This window comes from Carassius carassius, chromosome 1 (assembly GCF_963082965.1).
Source record: "Carassius carassius chromosome 1, fCarCar2.1, whole genome shotgun sequence".
Taxonomy (NCBI): Eukaryota; Metazoa; Chordata; class Actinopteri; order Cypriniformes; family Cyprinidae; genus Carassius; species Carassius carassius.
The window spans coordinates 53,176,588-53,200,270 of record NC_081755.1 but is presented as its reverse complement, the minus strand read 5'-3'; the positions used below and the strand labels follow the sequence as shown (position 1 = coordinate 53,200,270).

Here is a 23,683-nt window from a genome sequence, read left to right as displayed (position 1 = left end):
CATTTTTAGTGTGTGTGTGTTTGAATCTGTTAGCTTGAAACAGTCCTGACCATCAGTTATTTGTCAAATGTATCATATTCTTGTTATAGGAATCATGTTGTTGCGTTAATTTTATCTGACTAAAGAAATATGCAGATGTTCTCTCCAAACATCTTAGTTTCCAATCAGCAAAGGTAATCTAAACCATTGTTCTTACCTTTGATGTCTTCTCTGTGGCAATAGAGAGTTCTGCACTTCTTTCCACCAGAACCAGATCAGCTCAGTTGAGTTCTTGCCTCTGCAGAGCTTCGTAATACAGGATCAGGAACAAACTAAAATAATAACTTTACTCATAATAAATTACTCAGAGACTTGTTTAAAAGTTTTAAACGCATCACCATTGTACATGGTTTTGCTTTATTTTAAACAATAACTCATAAGCAAAATAATAACAAAAAGTAAAAGCGTAAGTCTTCACCCCGAGATGCGGCAGGGGATGTGTCCAGACCATAACATTATATAGTCCCAAAAACAATACATCATTTCTCCCGTATGCCTCCTTTTGGTAAAACACATTATCACATCCGCATGCACGCACACACTCACAGTCAAGTTGCTATGGATACAGGAAATATGACATTTCCTTTTTTGGCAACCCCTCTTCAGCACACATACATTAAGTAATTGCTGCTTCATTTTCTTTCCATTAAAGCTAATTAATCTTTCTCTAAGCTATTGCAAAATCTTAAGGCGTAGGCTAAGTAGCTATTGCTAAACTGCACAGCATCCTCCTCCCTGTGTTAATCAGATTAAACACATTACAATACAATTTTTTTGTAAGAAAGTCCATCCTGCAATTCAGATTGCAAGATGCATTTCCTTGCACACTCATTATTATATTAGCAAAAAGCAAGCATATGTGACAGTCTCAACTGTTGAGCAAATGTTAACATCATACATTTCTTATTAATGCCTTTTAAGGTTGATGTTTAACAAACCATATATCTCATTGTTACCTTTTAAGGGTTTTTCTGGTCTTGCAACAGAGGTTTGCAATCTCAAGGCCTCAACATCATTTGCAAGAGACTGCAACTCCAAATTAACATTAATCAACTCAATACATTTAATGATTTCCCCCATCATTTTTATTATCTTTTTATTCATGATTTCTTGTCTTCGCATCAGTCCAATTATTCTTCTTAACTTAGAAACAATTTTCTGCTGGTCCGTCGGTTGATCTCCTCTTCTGTTTTTCTCGACGCTTGTCTTTCTTCTTTAGTCGTTTGACCTTCTTGCTCCAGTCTTTCTGGAGGCCTTCAACAAGTAAATCATCAAAATCAATCTCTATTTTACCTGATTCATTATCACAGTTACCCAGTGAGACACGATTGGGAATATTGTGACTAGGTGACCCCATCTCAAAATTAGGAATCTCCAAAACAATGTCCAAAATTAGACACCGCAAGAGCGGGAAAATTTGGACCACGTGCTTGGTAAGATAACATATGATTTATGATACCCCCGAGCCAAGACAATATCTAATTGGTCAAGACAACTTTTGAGGTGTGGCCAACAGGCCAGTTTAAATACCCAGGACACCATAAAATCATGCTTTTAGCTTTTAGCTTGCATTTAGCTTTCGCTATCAGTCATGCTGGCTTTAAGCTTTAGCTTGTAGCTTTGTTTCTTAGCTTTTGCTCTTAGTAATGCCAAATTTGAGCTTTTAGCTGTGCTCTTAGTCATGCTTTTAGTTTGCTTTTAGCTTTGCTTTTAGTCATGCTGTTAGTCATCACTGTTAGCGTTCTTTGAGCGCGGTTCCAGCGTGCTTCGGCCTGAACGCCTGCTGCTACTTAGCCATGATGAGAAGAAACACCACCTAGTCTCGTCAAACTTTACTCCTGTTCTTTTACTCTAGTTTCTTTTTCTTTTCCGTTTGAGAGTTTTGTGTTCTGAGTTAAGTTTTGTAACGCCGTGTGTCTCAGAGTCTGACCTCGAGTGCCCATTCAACTTCAACCAGCCACACAACTCCGCGTCTTCAGCCAACGCCCAACCACGGGCTTCCCAAGACGTCACTTCAGCGACTACTGAACTTCCAGCCAGTCAGCAACATCGGGAAACCCCCTTTCTACACCCTTTAGACAGGAGACACAAGTAACTTTACCTCCAGACTCTGATCTTTACTGGTGTATCTAATATAATTTTAACCTCATTGAGGAACTCAATGCGAGGGCTAATTAAGTGATTGATGGCTGTTTACGTCTATGCAATTTGACGTATTACTGTAAACTTGGGATTCCACATTTCCATTCTCTTAAACTCATCTTTTCCTAACTTTCGATCTTCCTGCAACATGTGTGAATGTGTGTGCGTTTTATGTGTTAGATTAGTTTATATGTCTTAGATTTATCTAATAAAACCTTATTCATATTGAAAAGAGAAGTATCTTGTGTTTTGTGCTTACAAGTCAATGGGTGAAGAGTCCATGGTTAGACTGACTCATCCTCATCCTTGATCAGACCCACCACCGTGGTTCATCTGTGAATTTGATTATGGTTTTTAACAGTTCTTATTGTAGTTTTACACATTTGATGACTGGGGGACCCTTATGAAACAGAAGTTTATTCAAGTGTGCTATTAGTATACTTCTTTTAAACTAAAAAAATAGGAATGTTTTCTTCTCAGAAATGGGCTTTATGTACTCCTCAGAAATATACTTCAAATGACATTTAAGTATACTTGACCGATGAAGAGGTAATAATTACAGTCAGGCTTTGGGGTGTTGATCGACTCCATCTATGTTTTGATTATCATTCTGAATCCAGTTCAGTCTATTTTCAGCTTTTTTGCTCAAAATGTTATTTCTTTATTTTGTATTAAACTTACCCACATTAAAGTGTTTAAAAAGTAATGCATGAAGCTAGAATTAAATGTTTTTGATTACAAGCAGATACCCTGTTCTTTCTTTGGATGTTTTGTGTGTTCAGATATTCATACAACAAAATATATACACATTCAAACCTAAATAGGGACATAGTAGTATACTTAAATATGATTTACAGGTCACTTAAAGACAACTTCTGAGTATACTTGCAGTATAAAACTACTACACTAGTAGTTTACTGAGACTATACTTCAAAGTGTACGAAGTATTTAATTAGTAAACTATCAGTATAACTATATGTTCACTTTTAGTGTAATTGCAGGACAAACTACAAACATAGAGGTGAACTAGTTGTGTACTTTAATATACTAGAGAGTGGGCCAATTTAGTCCCAAGGAGTACTGAAACAGTACACTTACTAGTATACTACTAACACACTGATATTTGTATACTTGCTACATAACGTATACTTAACAATATACTTGAACTTTACTTAAGTATTCTTAATAATATAAAATACGTATTACTAATCAAAAATGAAGTTTTGATATATTTACGATAATAAATATGATCGAATACGAATATGATCTTTACTTAATATCCTAATGATTTTTGTCATAAAAGAGAAATGTGTCATTGTGACTCATTCAATGTATTTTTGTCTATTTCTAGTAATATATGTGTCTTGTGCTGCAGGGACACGCGTGTGTTTGTGTCCCGAGTGTGTATGTATATATGTGTGTGTGTGTGTGTATGTGTATATGTGTGTGTTATGTGTATATATGTGTGTGTGTGTGTGTGTGTGTGCATCCCGTGTAAGGATCAGATGTGAGAGTGCAGAGACAGACACACACACTTCTGATGAAACGATGATCCAGACTCAATGAAACACACACAGATCACAGAGAGCTTCAGCATCAGGGTTTATTTACAGTCCAGAAGATGAATATATCACCACACACTCCAGGGTCAGGGGTCAGGGGTCAGGCGTCGTGTCCTTGGTAGAACTTGGACAGGAAGTCGTCAGGACGCTGCGCTTCAGTCTGGTGGAAGAAGCGCATGATGTGTGTCTTCTGCTTCCAGACTTTGATGGTCTCCTCCAGCTCCATCTTCCCCTGAAACACAGAGAGTGAGTGATCAGATCACACACACACACTCACACTCACACAGAGTGATCAGATCACACACACACACACACACACCTTGATGACCAGCAGGTCGATGACGCGGGGGTCCGTCACGTGTCTGTTCCTGTCGAACATTTCCCTCAGCTTCTCGTGACCCTGCTGCGGTGTGATGTCCAGCTGGAACATGTGCACTGGAACACACACACACACACACACACACACACACACACACCTGTCTGTCTCCTGTGCTCAGTGATACACACACACACACACGCATCTCCTGAGAGGTCATCTTCAGTGATAATCAGATGAGATGTGTGTGTGTTAGTGTGCTCATATCTACAGCTGAAGTACAGTGAATCAGGTCAGGTGTACTCTACTGGGCTTGTGTGTGTGTGTGTGTGTGTGTGTGTGTGTGTGTGTGTGTGTGTGTCTTTAATCTGAGAGAAAATTCACACTCAATATGTAAGTGTTTTCACACACGTCTATAAACAACTGATTCGATTCACTGATGAATCATTTAGTTCAGTTCGGAGGAATTTAAACAGAAACAGCGGAGTGTGTTTATACTGTGTGTGTGTGTGTGACCTTGACTCGGTTCTCTCTCTCTGTCTCGGTGTGTGTGTGTGTGTACCTGTGTTGGGCACCTCTCGGTACCAGGCCCGGTACAGCTCTCGGGCCCTGCGCCTGGCTTCACTCAGGTCGCGGCTGAAGATCGGTTTAACGGCTTTAAAGGCGGCGGCTCCGGAGCGAGTCGCTGCGCTGGACGCCATCATTAGACTGCGCTGCTGCTCTGCGCATGCGCTTCAAAGCCGAAGCAGCGCCTCCTTCCGGCGCGGAGCGGAACTGCGCAGTCAAAACATCCGGCACAGAGTCCAGAGATCCACATCAAGTCAGAGTCCACAATTAACTGTTATTTTTATAATTACCACATCATGTAAATCTACAATAGTCATACTGACCGCATATAACATGCAGTTAGCTTGTTTATTCATCATTTATGGGCTTCTATATCAGACTAATGTATCGACAACTCTTATTAAGTAACGTTAGCGCACCGTGTTCTTTTGTTTTGATGTTAAATAATGATCTCGAACATGCGTCATTTTGATAATTGTGAGTTCTGTAGTAGTCGCTGTTTTGTTAAAAACTGGAGGGATTTCAGTGTTTCTCTTTTCTCCTCACGGTTTGTGAGTGATATGAAGAATAATGATTGGGATTTAATATAAAACACTAAACATGTGAGATGTATCAGTCAGGCCCTCAGAAGACCTCAGGATCCAGTCAAATCATCTGATTCAGACTGTGTCCAGGGTATAAATCCACTCTGATCATCTTACACGCGTGGTGAATGACCCGTCCTGGTCGGTTTACTCTTCCTCTCAGCTTCCTGAACACAGAACATCACACACACACACTGAAGAAGTCACTCAGGAGGCCACGGACCAGAGAACCCATGTTTTATTAGTCCTAGTATGAAGTCTACATAAGCGTTAAACTCTAATTAAATATGACCACAAGAAATGCAAACATCTTTAAAAAAAACATTGGCTCATTAAAGCAAAGCTCTTTGTTTTTGTGGCACAAAGGCAGTTGAACACACACACACACACACATGAGCAGGAGGCACATATCATCAGATGATAGTTTGGCAGATGAACCCAGGGAGACTCCGATTACTCACACGTGTGTGTGTGTGTGTGTGTGTGTGTGTGTGTGTGTGAGGCGTTCCAGTTCTGCTCCCAGGAGTCGAACACAGAGAGACATGAGAAAGTGCAGAAGCGTTTGTTCCAGTGTCCCGCAGCTGATTGGCCGGTGGGGACGGCTGCAGCTGATTGGGCTATAATGAAGGCACGTGTGTGTGTGTGAGGCTCCTCCCTCAGGAGGTGTGTGTGTGAGTGTGTGTGTTGTCGGTCTGCTGTCCCTCGTGCAGTGCGCTCAGTGCCAGTCTCAGGTGCTCTCTCAGCGTCTCGGCCTCACGCTCGCTTCGGCTCTTCATCACGCTCAGCTCCTCACACACCTCACGGTAGCGCTCGCACACGCTGCTCTTCTCCTGACACACACACACACACACACACACACACACACACACACACACACACATTACACAAGAGAGACAAGCATTTAACACACACACACACATGGAAAACACACGTTACACACAGACATAAGAAACATGCATTACACACAGGAAACACGTTACAAACACACACACATAAGAGAAACACGTTACACACAGGAAACACGAGTTACACATGAGAAGCACACTGACATTATGAATGACGGACATTACGTTACACACACACACACAGAGAGCGAGAGACGGGTGTGTTACCGTGCTGAGGAACTGCAGCTGGTTGCGGAGGCTGCTGAGCTGCTTGTGTAAATACTGTAGTTCATTCTCTCGCACACGCAGCAGCACCTGACACACACACACACACACACACACACACACAGATGAAGAAACAGCACAGCACACGTCTGAACATCCAGGAGGACGATCACCTCACTTCCTGTCCTTCATGGACATGTGCTCTGACACAATCAACAAATCATCAGTGAAGAAACACACTGCTTCACCTGTGTCTCACACCACGACCTCTCAGTGCCATCAGTCACTCCGTCTGACCCTTGACCTGTGACCAGAGAGCGAATGACCTTGACCTCGTCTGAGAGACGCGCCTGGAGGTCCTGCACACACACACACACACACGTAAACAGGTGAGAGGGAAATAACTCATGCTCATTTGAACAAAGATATTTTCAAATATTTTTATCACCTTATATTTCCAAAACAGTAAAATCAAGTCTGAATTGATTTGATTAAAATCGCATGTTATAAAAGATGAAGTGCAGGCTATTTAAGACAATATTGGCTGATTAGACAGCAATGCTGACCTAAATGTTAACAAATAAATGAAGCACATATTATGAATGGTATGGATGATCTAGATTCTACTGATTGTCACATTAGGCTGCTGGACTCAGTGTATTAACACTCAGGTAATGCTGACAGTGTTCATGTGAACCGTGAGTGTGCTGACATCTCTGTACGCTGCGGCTGCTGTGTGTGTGTGTGTGTGTGTGTGTTGAGCACCTGGTTGTCTCTCTTCAGCTGCTCCATCTGTGTGTCTCTCTGGCTCACGAGTCGCTCTGCGTCCAGACTGTGCTGCTGCGCTCGCGTCAGCTCCACACACTTCTGAGAGTATCGCTCCGACAGAGACGCCAGCTCCCGCCGCAGGGACGCCAGCTCCGCCCTGCACACACACACAGAGAGATGAGCTCCAGACACCACTCCTGCAGCGCACACGTGTGTGTGTGTGTGTGTGTGTGTGTACTCACTGCTGCTGTTTGTCAAGTGTGTGTGAGTCCGTCCCATGAGTCTCTCGGAGCTGGCTGGTTTTCTCCAGCTCCTCTCGGTGTGCTTTCTGTAGCGCCTCCATCACTGACAACACAACACACACACTGTTACACACACACACACACGCATACATCACTGGAGCACTACACATATGAACACACACCGGAGGAAAACACACTCGTATTCATGCAGACCCTGTGCTTCTGCAGACGGAATCATGGCAGTGAAGCTCCGCCCACTACAGGCGGTGCTCTGCAGTGATTGGTGAGTACCTCGTGCGGTGGCATCGCTCTCCTCCTTCAGCAGTGCGTCTCGTTCCCGCTCCAGTGCACTGATCTGCTGCGAGTGCTGCTTCTCCAGCTCCTCCAGCACCTCCCTGTGTGTGCGCTCCATCTGCTGCAGCACCGCCCTGCAGCCTGACTCCGCCCCACACTGCCCCGCCCCCCGCCCGGGCCCCGCCCCCAGCTCCGCCAGCTGCTGCCTCAGAGACGCCACCTGCAGGACACAGAGGGACAGGCCGAGGTAAAGCCTTCTGCAGCTCGAGCGCTGGACAAGAGCACGCTCATGCACACACACACACACACACACACACACACAGACACACACAGAGAGGGCAGCACAAATGACTGTGAATATTCTCCAGAGGGTACAAAATATACTTTATAAAGCACATACAGTCATTTGTGCTGGTGAATGTTAACCCTTATTTAATTATGTTATTATAATGTAATTATGTGATCAAAAACAGGCCAAATTTATAAAAAAAAACGATATATACTACATATAAATATTTCTCTGGGATGTTTTCAAACTAAACTGCAGGTATGTTACAATCATGAAGAAGCATGCTATATGGGAAAGAAGCTAAAGAAAATATAATGATAAATATATTTTACACATTGGAATAAAAATGTTTTCCCTAATATCGGCATAATGTCATTTACATAATGTATTTGTAATGTATAAATGATGTATAACAGCCTTGACGTATTTTCAAGGTGTGTTTCTTACGTTTTCAGAGTTTCTTGGGTTCAGAAATGCCCCGGCTGCATTATATAAGGGTTAATGTGTCTCTCTGTGTTCTATTCAGTTCTCATAAAGTCATTCATGAGAGCAGATAGACTTTATTCACGCACTACCTCCCTCTCCAGCGCCTGATTGGCTGACGACCGTGAGCCCACCAGTGGGAGTGACCTCGTCTCTTTGAGTGGCAGCCGCTCAAACTCCGCCCACTTCCTCTCAATCTCCTCCTCTATTCGTCTCTGTTCCGACTGGTGGCCCGTCCCCTTCCGCGAAAGCACCGCCTCCCACTGGCTGTGGGCGTCGGCACGCAGCCGCTCCTCCTGCCATTGGCTGTGCTCTCTCACCTGCCCCTCCCCCGACTCTCTCTGATTGGTGGAGGCAGGGGCAGAAGGCGTGGTTACCGGTGACAGCTCAACATAGTCAAATTTGCGGTGGGCGGGGTTTGTGGTGGTGGAGGTTGCCTCTGATTGGCTGCGGAGGCGGAGGGATGAGGAATGATGGGTGTTTTCTTTATCGCTGCTGCAGTTGGGCAGCCTAAAACACACATGAACAGATTCAACATGTCAACGACTCACTAGTGTCTCATTAGCTCTGAAACTAACGACTAGTGTCAATTAACCCATTGATGAATCCCATCTAAATCATGCTCAATGCTCTCCATCAAACTCAAGTCTATATAATCTATGAAACATGAATGGTGCCAATAAAATATTACTAATGAATCAAAAAAAAAAATATATAGATTCTTTTTTCATAAAAATTGGTAGCTCTATAATGCTTTAAAAATAAGAATGAAATAGAATTATTACTTAATTACTTCAATTATGGTGATTACTTAGTTTCATCTTATCAAACCATACATTTATAAATGTTACCATTGTAATTATATTGTAAACTATAAATAAGTATTTAACACCTACAACAGTTATTTTTTAAAATGTTTTGTTTTATTAGATGATAAAAATGAATACATGTTACTAACATAATGATACTATTACATTGCAACGTATAAATAAGAGTTTAACAACAACCATAGTTATCATTTAAGTGTTTTATTTTGGTAAATTATTAAAAATGAAATATGTATATTGGTAAGAATACTATTGTAGTTTCAATGAAAAACATTCTATTTATTAATAATAACAATAATCATTTTAGGGAACACTTTAGAATAATGGTCCATTAGTTAAAGTTAGTTAATTTATTAATTAACATGAACAAACAATGAACAATACATGTATTACTGTATTTATTAATCTTTGTTAATGTTAGTTAATAAATAAGAGTCATTCATTGTTCGCTAATTCTCAGTTTATTAACTAATGTTAACAAGCACAACTTTTGATTTGAATAATGCTTTAGTAAATGTTGACATTAACATCAACTAAGATTAATAAATGCTGTAGAAGGATTGTTCTTGCTTAGATCATGTTAACTAACATTAACTAATGGAGCATGAAAGTGTTACCTAATTGTATTTTATTTTACAACAGGTGAAATTACAACATTAACATGTATGGCTGTCCTAATTTCTTTGCTTTCTAACATTCAATTTAATAACTGTATGACCCCACAAGTATAGTAATACCAGTAAATGTTGACCTTGTGGGGACATTTTTTAGGTCGTCATGAGGAAACACTTTTTTAAATCACACACAATGGAATGTGATAAAAATCTGAAATAGCAGAAAAATTTCTGTGAGGGATTGGTTTAGGTGTAGGGTGATAGAAACTACAGTCTGTACAGTATAAAAACCATTATATGTGTGTGTGTGTGTGTGTGTGTGTGTGAGCTTGACTGACTGTGTGAGGTCTGGAGAGCTGCTGGGCTGGACGTTCTTCCTCAAGACCTCGATCCAGTTCCTGCGTATACCAGCCGTCATGGCGGAGAGTGTGTAGACCGCATCTCTGGTCTGCAGGACACACACACACACACACAGTGAGTATCTGCAGATCAGATGATCAGCGCAGGAATGCAACGAGTCCAGACGCGATCCTGTACTGACCTGAATCTGAAAGCCGTAGTTCTTCTCCACGTCAAACTCTGAGACCTTCAAACACGCCTTCAGGTCGATCTCTCCATCCACCTCGTCCCTCTGAACACACAACAACCATATAACAACAGCCGTATAATCTCCATAACAGAACAGTGGTAAAAGCATGTTATTAGAGAATTATCAATGAACGTGTGCTTGCATGTTATAACATGTCTTTGTGAGTGTTCATGTGGTTGTGTTATCGTATGTGTATATTTGCGTGATATTTGCATGCTATTAGCGCGTTCACATGTGTTTGCATATTATTAACGCATGTTTGCATGTTATTAGCATGTGTTTGAGAGTGTTCATGCGTGATCGCGTGTTATTAGCATGTGTTCATGAGTGTTCACGCGTGATCACATGTTATTGGCATGTGTTCGTAAATGTTCACGTGTGATCACGTGTTATTAGCATGTGTTTGTGAATGTTCAGGTGTGATCACGCGTTATTAGCATGTGTTTGAGAGTGTTCATGCGTGATCGCGTGTTATTAGCATGTGTTCATGAGTGTTCACGCGTGATCACATGTTATTGGCATGTGTTCGTAAATGTTCACGTGTGATCACGTGTTATTAGCATGTGTTTGTGAATGTTCAGGTGTGATCACGCGTTATTAGCATGTGTTTGAGAGTGTTCATGCTTGATCGTGTGTTATTAACATGTGTTTGAGTGTTCATGCTTGATCGTGTGTTATTAGCATGTGTTTGTGAATGTTCAGGTGTGATCACATGTTTTTAGCATGTGTTTGTAAATGTTCACGTGTGATCACATGTTTTTAGCATGTGTTTGTAAATGTTCACGTGTGATCACGTGTTATTAGCATGTGTTTGTAAATGTTCACATGTGATCACGTGTTATTAGCATGTGTTTGTGAGTGTTCACGCATGATCAAGTGTTTTTTTAGCATGTGTTTGTGAGTGTTCATGAGTGATCATGTGTTCTTAGCATGTGTTTGATAGTGTTCATGCTTGATCGTGTGTTATTAGCATGTGTTTGTGAATGTTCAGGTGTGATCACATGTTTTTATCATGTGTTTGTAAATGTTCACGTGTGATCGCGTATTATTAGCATGTGTTTGTAAATGTTCACGCGTGATCGCGTATTATTACATGTGTTTGTGAATGTTCAGGTGTGATCACGTGTTATTAGCATGTGTTTGTGAGTGTTCATGAGTGATCACGTGTTATTAGCATGTGTTTGTGAGTGTTCATGAGTGATCACGTGTTATTAGCATGTGTTTGAGAGTGTTCATGCTTGATCGTGTGTTATTAGCATGTGTTTGTGAATGTTCAGGTGTGATCACATGTTTGTGTTTGTGAGTGTTCATGCATGATCATGTGTTATTAGCATGTTTTTGTGAGTGTTCATGCGCGATCACGTTTTTAACGTGTTTGAGAGTGTTCATGTGTGATCGCGTGTTATTAGCATGTGTTCATGAGTGTTCATGCGTGATCACGTTATTTGCATGTGTTCGTAAATGTTCACGTGTGATCACATGTTATTAGCATGTGTTTGTGAATGTTCAGGTGTGATCACGCGTTATTAGCATGTGTTTGAGAGCGTTCATGCTTGATCGTGTGTTATTAGCATGTGTTTGAGAGTGTTCATGCTTGATCGTGTGTTATTAGCATGTGTTTGTGAATGTTCAGGTGTGATCACATGTTTTTAGCATGTGTTTGTAAATGTTCACGTGTGATCACATGTTTTTAGCATGTGTTTGTAAATGTTCACGTGTGATCACGTGTTATTAGCATGTGTTTGTGAATGTTCAGGTGTGATCACGTGTTTTTTGCATGTGTTTGTAAATGTTCACGCATGATCACGTGTTTTTTAGCATGTGTTTGTGAGTGTTCATGAGTGATCACGTGTTATAAGCATGTGTTTGATAGTGTTCATGTTTGATCGTGTGTTATTACCATGTGTTTGTGAATGTTCAGGTGTGATCACATGTTTTTAGCATGGGTTTGTAAACGTTCACGTGTGATCGCGTATTATTAGCATGTGTTTGTGAATGTTCAGGTGTGATCACGTGTTATTAGCATGTGTTTGTGAATGTTCAGGTGTGATCACGTGTTTTTAGCATGTGTTTGTAAATGTTCACATGTGATCTTGTGTTATTAGCATGTGTTTGTGAGTGTTCACGCGTGATCATGTGTTTTTAGCATGTGTTTGTGAGTGTTCACGTGTGATCACATGTTTTTAGCATGTGTTTGTGAGTGTTCATGAGTGATCACGTGTTATTAGCATGTGTTTGATAGTGTTCATGCTTGATCGTGTGTTATTAGCATGTGTTTGAGAGTGTTCATGCTTGATCGTGTGTTATTAGCATGTGTTTGTGAGTGTTCACGCGTGATCACATGTTCTTAGCATGTGTTTGTGAGTGTTCACGCGTGATCATGTGTTATTAGCATGTGTTTGCGTGTGATTCTCACCTCCTCTGCCGCAGAGTCTCTGTAGTACTTCAGCCCAGCATCTGTCAGCACAAACCAGTGTTTCCTCCACTGCACACACACACACACACACACACTGTCAGTCATCAAACACGTCTCAGTATCATCTCACACTGAAGGACAGACAGACGGGTCTCACCTCTCCGCTCTCATCCAGTTTAGACATCCATCCCTTCTTGAAGTTCAGCAGGTCAGGCTGCAGACAGAAGAACAGATGGGTTCATCAGACACACCCATCAGTGTGTGTAAGTGTGAGTGTGTGAAGAACAAACACAAGACCACAGGAAACATGAGACAGTGATGGTGAAACTGTTATGACTGATTAACAGTACATGCAGTGTTGCACACACCCACTCACACCCCTTATCACACACACACACGCGCGCTCACTCATCATTGCATTATTGTGTTTCTTATTATTAATGCATTTTATGACATTTTCTATGTAGGCCTATGTTTTGGGTGTTTTATATGATTTACAACACAAGAGTCTAATATCTCTTATCGATCTGAGTGTGTGTTTGGTACTGTGTGCTTTACCGCAGTTTACTCTGATCATTAGTTCATGTGTAGTTTAGTAATAGCAGCATGTGTCTGGACACGCCAGGTTTCTGATTACCCAGCAGGCACTGGGGTTCACCAGGAAGAAAAATGACAAATTCAGAACGAGTCAGTCGAGCAGCTGAGCTTCAATAAAAGCTCTTCCTGAAGGAAATGGCTGCTGATTCACAGTTCATCATATGAATCCGATCCAATGATTCCTCGTGATACAAGCACTGATTCAGAAGCACAGGCACATAGAGGAACATCAGAAAGACAAATCTGATCGACTGTTACACGCTTCGTTAACATGATGCAAAGCCACACCAAACCTAATGCCTGCTCTGAAGCGCCTCTGAGCAGCGTTACCTACATCACAGAGACGTCTATCTGACGTCTGCGCTTACATCTGCAGGATGTTTCCTGTCAGATGTCAAACAGATGTCTATTAGATGTCTTTAAGATGTTTATGCATGTATAACTGACATCTTCCAGACGACTGGAGGATGTTTTTAGATTAGGAGATCTTCTACAGACATCTAGCAGATCCACATGATTTGTCTGTAGCTATGAAGATGTGATGCAAATGTATTCTGTGCGCAAAACATGAATATCGCATGAAACATTTGCGAATAAAGCAACGTTTCCATCCAATGAGTCAAACAGAACTAAATTATCACTTCCTGACAAAATGGCACTAAATATCACAAAGAAAAGTATAAGACAATTAGGGATGGGACGATAACCGGTTTTATCGATAACCGTGATAAAATGTGCTGAAGGTTAGTAATATCGTTTAAAAATGAATTATCATTAAAACCGTGTTTGATTATCGCGGTTTTAATAACTCGCTATTAAATCATGTCCAGCCAGCAACAGTCTGACGCAAGCGCAGCGCACAATGTTTTTTTGTTTTTTTTTTCGAGAAGGAATGGCGAAAGTCAGTGACTTTTCTATGCTTTTCCATGCTTCTACACTTTTCATTGTAAGGAAGGAAATGCCACAGAATTTAATCTTTCTTTAAATTAAGTGCATAGAGTTGCTTGTTTTATTAGTTGTTTGTTGATTATTAAATATAAAACTTGCTGAAATGTTTTCAGTGTGAGCATCAACTATTTTTGAACACTTTCATCTCGTTTCAACAAAACCGTGATAATATTGATAATCGTGATAATTTTAGTCACTATAATCGTGATATTAAATTTTCATACCATCCCATCCCTAAAGACAATTAATATTATTAATACTTACATTCATTTTTTGATGCGCATTGCTGAATTTCATTGATAAAAAGTTTATCTAACTTTTTGTGATCAAGTTTTTTATGCATATTTCTTAGAATTGGAATAGAATTTTCAAATTGATTAGAATTTTAGAATTTATGCGCAGCCATCCAGCGGTTTCGATGCAATATTCCAAAATGCGCATAAAACAGGAGGATGGAAACACTTCAGAAGCAGTGTAAGTTTGCGGAGTACATCATGAAGCAGGACGACATATTTAACTGTATTAATCCGAGCTCCACTGAGTCTGTTTGTATTTACATCGAAAACAAAAAAAACAGCAGAGATCAGCCTGGGTAATGCGCGTGCACGTGTAGGGTGTGTCGCGCGCGCAGAAACATACAAATATAAAAACAAGTTGTGTTTGCTCACGAACCACCCGCACACACACACACACGAGGACAGACTGCGCAAACACTACACAGCAACACACAAAGACAAACACTTATACGACATCGAATCAAACTAGCATCGTGTTTACACTCAGAGCGAAGGTTATTAAAGTGAATTAAAGTGAAACTGACCGTCATGGTGTCCAATCCAGCCGCAGCACAAACACAAAAAAACAAGCACTGATTAAATAAACCGCATTTGTGAGCTTTAGGTTTCCCTAAAGCTGAAGATCGTCATGTTTAATCACACTTTTAATCGCTGAATCGATAGATCGGAACGTAAGTTTGGCGGAACTCGCGCTGCTGTCGCTGTTGCCGGGGCGGAGCCTGATTAGAGTTCAGCGGAAGGGAGCGGCCAATCAGAACCGCCCAGCGCAGCATAGCAACCAATCGGATCCGCGCTGAGTAGCGCGACAGCCAATAAGAACCGCCTAGAGCAGCACAGCAACCAATTAGAACCGCTCAATGAAGAGCAGTAGCCAATGAGAACTGCCAAGACAGCTCAGCAACCAATCAGAACCGCGCCATTCAATCGGCTCATAGTAAATCAGTCTACTACTAAAACCGTGAGGAAAAACAGTACTTTAGCTCTAAGCTCTCACTGTAATATAAATGCTAAAACTTAGTTAATTTCTTAATTTATTTTAATGTAAAGGCTAAACAAGATTGTTTTCCATGCCCAATTGGCAGATATTTTTAAGCAAAAACTACAAACATTAAAGGGATAGTTCACCCAAAAATCATAATTATGTTATTAATAACTCACCCTCATGTCATCTATCCCTTTAATATCTTAAGTAATTTTTGTTACCCAAGTAAATGTATCCCGATTAAACAATTTTTTTATATTTATACTAGACAAAAAAACTAATATTTTTTTTATGCAGCGCACAAAGGATATATATACATATATATATATATATATATATATATATATATATATATATATATATATATATATATATACATATATATATATATATATATACATATACATATATATATATATATATATACATATATATATATATATATATATATATATATATATATATATATATATATATGGAAGATGGTCAGTCATACAAGTTTTTAATTAGTGGGTGAGTGAGTGTCGAGTGTTTATGACATGCCTGTTGCACTGGTTCTTCGTCGGCCTGCTCCACGCTGCAGGAGAAATACACAGACGGTCTGTGTGTTTTCTGCAGAAGAAACACACACCTGGTGAGCAGCGTTGGAACTACAGCACATCTGAGGCGTCCAGACGGAGGTATTACTGTACCTGTTTCTGTCCTGACGCTCTGGACAGGTTTCTGCCAGACTCAGTCTGATCCGCGGCTGGACTGCTCTCTCTCTGTCACAAACACAGGTCAAACAAGAGTTAACACTCTCAGACCTCAGCAGACGTGTGTGTAAACACCAGACACAGTGTGTGTTTGGATCACTATAACGATAACTATCATGATTACAATAATGCAAACTGTAATGATAAGTATAATAGCTACAATAATGACAACCGTACATCTATAAACAATGAATATCATCTATAACAATGAATATAATGATAACTATAACAATAATTGTTAGCTGTCTGTCACGTCAAACGCTTGAGCTCTTTAAAGCTGGATGGATTGAATTGGCTGTCTATGTTTATATCGTTCATTACCTGAAAAAAAAATTCATACTGGTCAATTATTCCCTTGAAATTGTCATTGCGCAATTTACATTGAATGATGTTTATAGCACTGTTTGAATCAACCTCATGCCATATTTTTAAATACAAATAACCAAGCTGAAAACACTCTACCTGAAAAACTTCTATCGCTTTTCTACAGTGTTAAGCATCAAATGTCAACTATATTTTAGATTGGTTTCTACTTAAAATAAAATAAAAATGTAAAAATATGCATGGTATTTTAATGTTATACTTAAACAAAAATTAAAACAATGGGAAAACCCTTAAGATTACCTGTAGATTTAAAAACAACAACAACAAAACAACAAAAAAGTGGAGTTTGAACAATTAATTAACGCTTTGAACGATTACGCAATTGTAATCGCTGTTAAAAATACGATTAATTGTGCAGCCCTAGTGTAAAATTTCTTGTTGTTGCAGACTTAGAATAGTTATTAAAACATTATGGTTTTTATTGTTATCATAATAGCTATCAACCATGGTGTGAGTGGGCATTTAGAAACAGTTTAAGTTTACTTGTAGAATCACTTATCCTTAGCCGATTATATTTCTATATGTTTATGTGAGTGTTACAGGAAGTGTGTCTGTTTACCTGTGTGTGTAGGGAGCTGGACGAGTGAGCCCTTGATAGTGTACCACTTTCTCTGTCTTCCTCCAGTTCATCCCAATCCGAAGGAGCTTTGCTCTGGGAGTGACTAGAAAAACACAAACAGCTTCAGCTAACCCGGGTCTGGCATCATTCACAGCAGGGACAGAATTGAACTTTTCCAGTAAGGGTCAATATTGGCCCTCTGGAATTGATTTCCAGAGGATTTTTCTTTTCTTTTTGTTTTACATTTGTGTCTGCTTTTAATGCATGCCACATTCTGGCTTTATAGACAAACATGTCAGTCCAGGACAGGTTTAGAAGACATAAAAACTCTACAAAATCAGAATCTACAAAACCTTTCAGATATTTACGTATAACTGCACAGTGTTGTTTATGAAGAGGGAATTTGCGTTAGTGTGCAAACAACACAGCTCAGGTATTTTCAGAGCTTACTAAATTAAGCACCTCTAATCGGCCAAAGTATTCCCAAGCTCAACCGAAACACGTTTGATTGGTTATAACACTCAGCTTTGCACAAAACAATGCATAAAAGCTGTCTGATGCATCGTGAGCTAATCTAAATTTAATCCGGCAAATTGACACATAGTTTAATTAATAGTGCAGGAGATTTTTTTCCCCTGGTGTCTTGAAAGTTATGAGACATTTTTATTAATTTTGGTGGTATTTTTACCATAAGCACTTGTTAATATCCAACTCTGTTGTTTATATGTTTATTTAATATTTGGGACAATTTGATAGCTGCCTTTGAGCTCTGTTATGTATAAATTCATCAAATTAGTTTGATCCTGAAATTAGGACATCCTTGCTAAAGACATCCTCTTTTAGATATTGAGTTGAACAGTGATTAGACATTTTCTGTCCACCTGGCCGGTTTGTAGCGGGAAAGCTCTCGTTTCTGTCTGCTCTCCATCCTCTTCAGCTGGCTCGGACTCTCCCTCCGGAAGACCGTTTTGACCTTGGGAAGGTCAGCCATCATGGCATACTCCTCCCGGTTGAGACCCGACGACCCGGCCGAGAGGTGACTCGACTCGGAGTCCAAGGAGCTCTGAGAAGAGGTGTGTCTTTGGACTGGAGGCGAGGGGCTTCTGTGTCGACTCTGTGCTCGTCGGTTGTCAGACGTGGAGCTCTGTGCTTCTAGGTTCTGCCTCACACTGCTCTTCTTCCTTTCATCTCTTGGCTTTTCCCAGGCGGTTTTCGTAAAGGAACCAGTTGGCTTCTTCTCACTACTGTGGCGTGAGGGGGAGGAGTTTCGTGAGACTGACTGGCTGTGAAGAGAGTGGGCGGAGCCTCTCCAGGGTCCCGGCGAATCGTGCTGTGATTGGTTACGTGTTGTGTTTCTTACATAAGAGGCGGAGCCACTCACAGTGTTCCTCAGAGGGGCGTGGTCTGCAATCTCACGCCTCAGTGTAGACAAAGAGGGGCTCCGCCCACTCTCTGACTTGCGAGGAGGAGATTGGCTATGACCTAAGGGGGAAGGACTGCGGCTTTCAGAGCCACGGTTTTTTGATGATTTGCTCGTTTCGGACTTACGAAGTGATGATGGGCCAGGGATTTGGTGATGACCTCTACTTGGGGAACTGTGTCGGCTCTCTCGGTTGTAGCTGTGAAGGGAGCTTTTTGCTTCTGTTTTTTTCATTGTGGCTTGGCTTTGCGTTTCATAGCTTTTTCTTGATGGGGAGGGGCTTTTTCTCTCATGGCTCAACCCATTAGACATTGATCTTGGATCTGATTGACTTGGTTTTCCATAACCCTTTCTGACTGGAGATGCACTTCGTCGACTCTCTTGAATCTGACTTGATATCCCATTGCTCTCTATCCTTCGCACAGGGGACGGGCTTCGAGAATTATAGCAGCTCTTCAAGGAGGAGAATCCTTGTCTGTCAGGACCATGCACATATGAAGGACTTTTTGTTTCGGTTTGCCTATCATAACTCCGTCTGGAAGGGGATTGACTTCGGGATTCATAGCGGCTCTTCAAGGTGGAAGAAGTGGAGATTACCTGTCTGTCAGGACCACGCTCATATGAAAGACTTTTTGTTTCAGTTTTCCTATCATAACCTTGCCTGGAAGGGGACTGACTTCGGGAATCATAGTGGCTTTTCAAGATGGAAGAGGAGGAGATTCCCTGTCTATCAGGTCCACGCTCATATGAAAGATTTTTCGTTTCAGTTTTCCTATCATAACTCTGTCTGGAAGGTGACTGGCTCCTTGAATCATTGCGTCCCACTGAGGAGAAGGAACTCTGTTTGTTGTGACCAGGGCTTTTTGTTTCGGTTTTCCTCACAGTAGGACCTTCATAACTCCGTTTGGAAGGAGATGAGGTTCCACGGCTTTCTGGGAAGGAGCGGTTGGTCTCGGGTTTCCGTAAAGTGCCTCGCAGATCCATGTGAGAGAGAGACTTATTGATGCTACTGACTGTGCCTGCAGTGCTCGCAAATGATCGGAGATTTCCAGAGTAGCTGTTCCGTGTCGGATTGACCAATGCCCGATCTGGTCCATGCGAAACTCCGCCCGACCGAAAGCCAACCGTGTTTAGAGAGGAGCTCGACTCGGCCCGTCTGAACGGGGAAGGAGAGGAAGAACGGGAGAGGACAGAACCTCTTTGGTGAGAGTCGAGTGTTCCATACTGCCGTATGGGAGATGTGTGGGCATTCCGTCCAGCTCTTCGACCAGAGCCGCTGAGTGATTCTGCTTGTTTGAAAGGAGTGGGACTCAGGGCCCGGGGCCCAGCAAGGGCCTCCACCTCCAGACTGAGATCCAGTGGCTCCGGAGGGTAGTTTTCTTCAATTTGATCAGCATTCTGAAACTCAGAGGTCCTCCTTTCAGAAGCAACGCCCAGATCCGGGTTTCGAAATGGAATGGTGGCTTTGGGTTCGGGGCTTTTGTTGCTTGGCAGGGGATGTCCTCTCTCTGAATGTCTATAGGGAGGGCTTTGCTCAAGGACAGCTCTGCTGCCCGCAGCCCTTCCTAGAGAGAAATATCCACTCTCCCGTTCCCTCCGTTCCTTCTGGCTGCCTGCGGAGACAAGATCATGACCTGTGTTAATATGTGAAATGATACTGCACTCGTGCACTGTAACACAGTGCTCAGGAAAAGCCTGGTGCAACCCAACACCACCTGACACCTCAAACTGCCACTCTAACCATCCGAACAACACCGCAAGCTGCTCAATTGGTAATCAGATATTGGTGTTTTCCTCACCGTGAGAAACACCGAACTGCCCAAGACCATCACGGCGACTCTGGGACATCTCCGTCCATCCTCGGGGGCTCGCCCGGTACGGTGGCTGATCCAAGCGGGTCATTCTATGGCAAGATGAAGGATGATTGAGGAGGCTGGAGTATTCCTCTGTTCCAGTAGAGCTACTGTAGATGGAATCGTCACCCTGACTGGGATTAAAGATATATAAGGGAAGAATAGGATATGAGGCTACAACCTAAATGGATGGATCTTAGCTCCAAAACACGGTTAGAGCAAAGTTGACAATGAACATCACATTTAATGGAAGATAAACACTATAACGTCAGCACAGACTCAACATGCCAATCAGATTTACAAGTGGTGAAAAAAGCGAGAGGAGGATGTTTAGCAGGATTACCTGTCCGAGCTTTGGTCGTCGTCTCCGTCACACAGGTAGAGGTCACAGTCCGGACTCAAGATGCAGAGGGAGCCGTCCTCAAAGCCCTGCCCCTCTCTGCTGACATCACAGTAGCTACTCACCACTGACAGCACATCGGAGTCATCCTGATTGGTGAACGGAACACAGACGGCCAATCAGAGTGCAGCACATACAACTGAACTGATCTGTGTACTCATGGAACATTGAGGCATTAGAACATAAGGATACTGCACTGTTAGAGATTTATCGACCGTGAACATGTCTTATACTAATGCATGGTTTCTACATCAGTAATGTCAGGGATTGTGTTAATTTAAGACAAAATCACACAGCTCTTTATTAACTGTAAATATATCTTGTTCCAAATTAAGTTATACCATGTTTCAGGCTTGTTAACTAGATATTTCGGAAGAAATTAAGCAACTAAAATGGCACCTCAGATGCTATACTCTCTCTCTCTCTCTCTCTCTCTCTCTCTCTCTCACACACACACACACACACACACAAACACACACACACACACACACACTGTACTGGTTTAGGGTTTCAAAGCTGTAATTCTGCCTGGTTTGTGGCTTTTCGCCTCATCATTATTTCAGATCAGAATGTATCTCCAGTGGCTCAAAATCAGTAGTTTCATTAGTATTGTTAGAATAGTCATCACTTATACTAGATAGTAGCTATTGGTGCCAAGCTGAAACCGCTTACAGTAACTATTAAAGCTGAGTGTGTGTTGAAACAGCTGAAAACTCTCAAATCTTTAGACTAGACGATCATAGAGACTCAGACTGCAAGACTCAGACTGAACACCTAGCAACAAACAGAACCCCGAGTAACCACTCAACAGAACCTAACAACTAATCCATACACCTAGCAACCACCCAGATGATCCTAGCAACCATATGACTCGGAACTCTTTTTTAGTTCGGGTGAACCGTTTAAGGTTTAGTTCAGATCTCAGCGGTTGACGTCTATCTGTGAATGTATTGTGTTACTCTGATGCCACAAAGAGAAGAAAATGATCTGCCTTCATTCATTAGTAATGAGAATGTGCGCGCACACGCATCCACTCTCTTATATTAGTTTAATGACTTTAATCTGTTGAAGAATCACACAGCTGATGATTTCAGTCACTCTGAGCGCATCTGTGGCTATATATGACACATATGCTCTAAAGACACACAGACAGCAGAGGTTTCTCTCTCGCGGCTCTGAGCACATGTGTTTCTAGTAATGGAGGCGTCGCGGTCTCACCTTGGCGCTGGTGTCCTTGTCGTCGCTGTGCGCGGCCACAGAGACGCTCTGCTCGGGAGCGCGCTCGGCACAGGTGTGGTGCAGGTGTTTCTGGCGCAGGCAGTCGTGGCAGCGGGTGGAGTCGAAGATGTTGGGCTGGAACTTGGGACAGACCAGCTCGTCTCCAGCAAGAGGCATCATGGGTCACTCATTCACATGAGGTTTAACACACACTCAAACAGTCAAAGAGCAGCACGTGCGGAGACGCTCAGACACACAGTGAGAGTGTGTTACCTGAGCAGCAGATGAGAGTCGATGGAGTTTGAGATGATCACACTCTCTCTCTCACACACGTCTCATTGGCTCGCTCAACAATAGCAGACAGTGATGCTGCATGTGTGTGTCCATCTGCGGAGTGTATTAAATATCAGCAGCTTCAGAGACGCACCACAGCTGCTGCTCAACATCACACACACTCCCTCTCTCTCTCACACACACCTGAATCAAGAAAAAGACCAGGGCTCTCATTTATAAACGTTGCGTACACACGAAATAGGCATAGAAATTGCGGATGCAACTTATGTGTGCACTTTTCGGGATTTCTAAAAAATAAACTTGGATTAACTAGCAAAAATATTTTAGTGAGAGCACTGATCAATGATGATGTGCACTTTGATATTATGGCAGACACTGCTGGATTCAGAGTTACGGTCCATTGTCTGGTTTGAATAGGTCTAATGATAATATCTGACTGTACAACCGCAGCTGCACAGAGGTGCTGATGTTACAAGAAGTCACATATTTATGCTAAAAAATAACAAGGACACTGGATGATTTTTAGCAATAAAAATTGTGTATGGCTCAAATAGCATGTACAGTCCATATCTCATATTTCCTTAATGTCTTGAACAGTGTTAAACATGTGGATGGGGATATGCATATTAATGATATGCAGATGAGGTTATGCATAGTAAAACTGGGCGTTGTGAGCTCCATATATGGTGATTTCTGGGAGGAGTCATGTACACACAATCTTCCTCTGACTGGGATTTAATCAATGAATCATTATAAAGGCAGTAGAACAAGCACCAAACCACTGAAATACAGGTGCATCTCAATAAACTAGAATGACATGGAAAATATTACACATTAGATGCACCTGTACATTTATTTATTACAGTAATAAGAGTGTAAGGAAGCAGGTTTAGATCTCACAAGTCATATTTTTCTAATCAGAATTGCCAGTATGTCTCACAATTGCGATTAAAAAGTTCAAATTGTGAGTTTCTTAACAATTACTCAACATACTTCCTCCATTTTAATTTAGTTATTACTATATGTCTAGTTATTAGTTATCATTAGTTTTTATCGTTAGTTGTTATCGTCAGTTAGCTATCAGTCATTTTTAATTGATCAGTATCGTTCATTAATATCATCATTGCTACACTTTT

General features: G+C 41.5%; 2 protein-coding genes across 2 annotated transcripts; both read right to left on the bottom strand.

Annotated features, from left to right (window-relative positions):
- Positions 1-3,766: 3,766 nt before the first annotated feature.
- Positions 3,767-4,791, bottom strand: ndufa6 (NADH:ubiquinone oxidoreductase subunit A6). Its single transcript, XM_059505128.1, has 3 exons — positions 4,622-4,791; positions 4,063-4,178; positions 3,767-3,975 (listed from the first exon to the last, which is right to left on the bottom strand). Exons 1-3 carry the CDS (start codon positions 4,761-4,763, stop codon positions 3,844-3,846), a joined length of 390 nt encoding a protein of 129 aa, XP_059361111.1. The 5' UTR covers positions 4,764-4,791; the 3' UTR covers positions 3,767-3,843.
- An 841-nt stretch (positions 4,792-5,632) lies between these two features.
- LOC132145306 (TRIO and F-actin-binding protein-like) lies at positions 5,633-22,430 on the bottom strand. Its single transcript, XM_059556255.1, has 17 exons — positions 22,254-22,430; positions 20,979-21,124; positions 20,582-20,769; positions 18,244-20,395; positions 17,363-17,465; positions 16,357-16,428; positions 12,999-13,076; positions 12,842-12,910; positions 10,378-10,467; positions 10,175-10,284; positions 8,488-8,905; positions 7,621-7,843; positions 7,330-7,432; positions 7,085-7,244; positions 6,568-6,678; positions 6,323-6,409; positions 5,633-6,040 (listed from the first exon to the last, which is right to left on the bottom strand). The coding sequence occupies exons 1-17, from the start codon at positions 22,428-22,430 to the stop codon at positions 5,867-5,869; spliced, it is 4,461 nt and encodes a 1,486-aa protein (XP_059412238.1). The 3' UTR covers positions 5,633-5,866.
- Positions 22,431-23,683: the final 1,253 nt, after the last annotated feature.

Coding starts and splice junctions, on each gene's coding strand:
- ndufa6 (XM_059505128.1), bottom strand. CDS start 4,763: ATGATGGCGTCCAGCGCAGCGACTCGCTCCGGAGCCGCCGCCTTTAAA. Junction 4,179..4,621: donor CCGAGAGGTGCCCAACACAG/GTACACACACAC, acceptor TGTGTGTTCCAG/TGCACATGTTCCAGCTGGAC. Junction 3,976..4,062: donor TCGACCTGCTGGTCATCAAG/GTGTGTGTGTGT, acceptor TCTGTGTTTCAG/GGGAAGATGGAGCTGGAGGA.
- LOC132145306 (XM_059556255.1), bottom strand. CDS start 22,430: ATGCCTCTTGCTGGAGACGAGCTGGTCTGTCCCAAGTTCCAGCCCAAC. Junction 10,468..12,841: donor GAGACTCTGCGGCAGAGGAG/GTGAGAATCACA, acceptor TTGTGTGTTCAG/AGGGACGAGGTGGATGGAGA. Junction 8,906..10,174: donor AGCTCTCCAGACCTCACACA/GTCAGTCAAGCT, acceptor TGTGTGTTTTAG/GCTGCCCAACTGCAGCAGCG.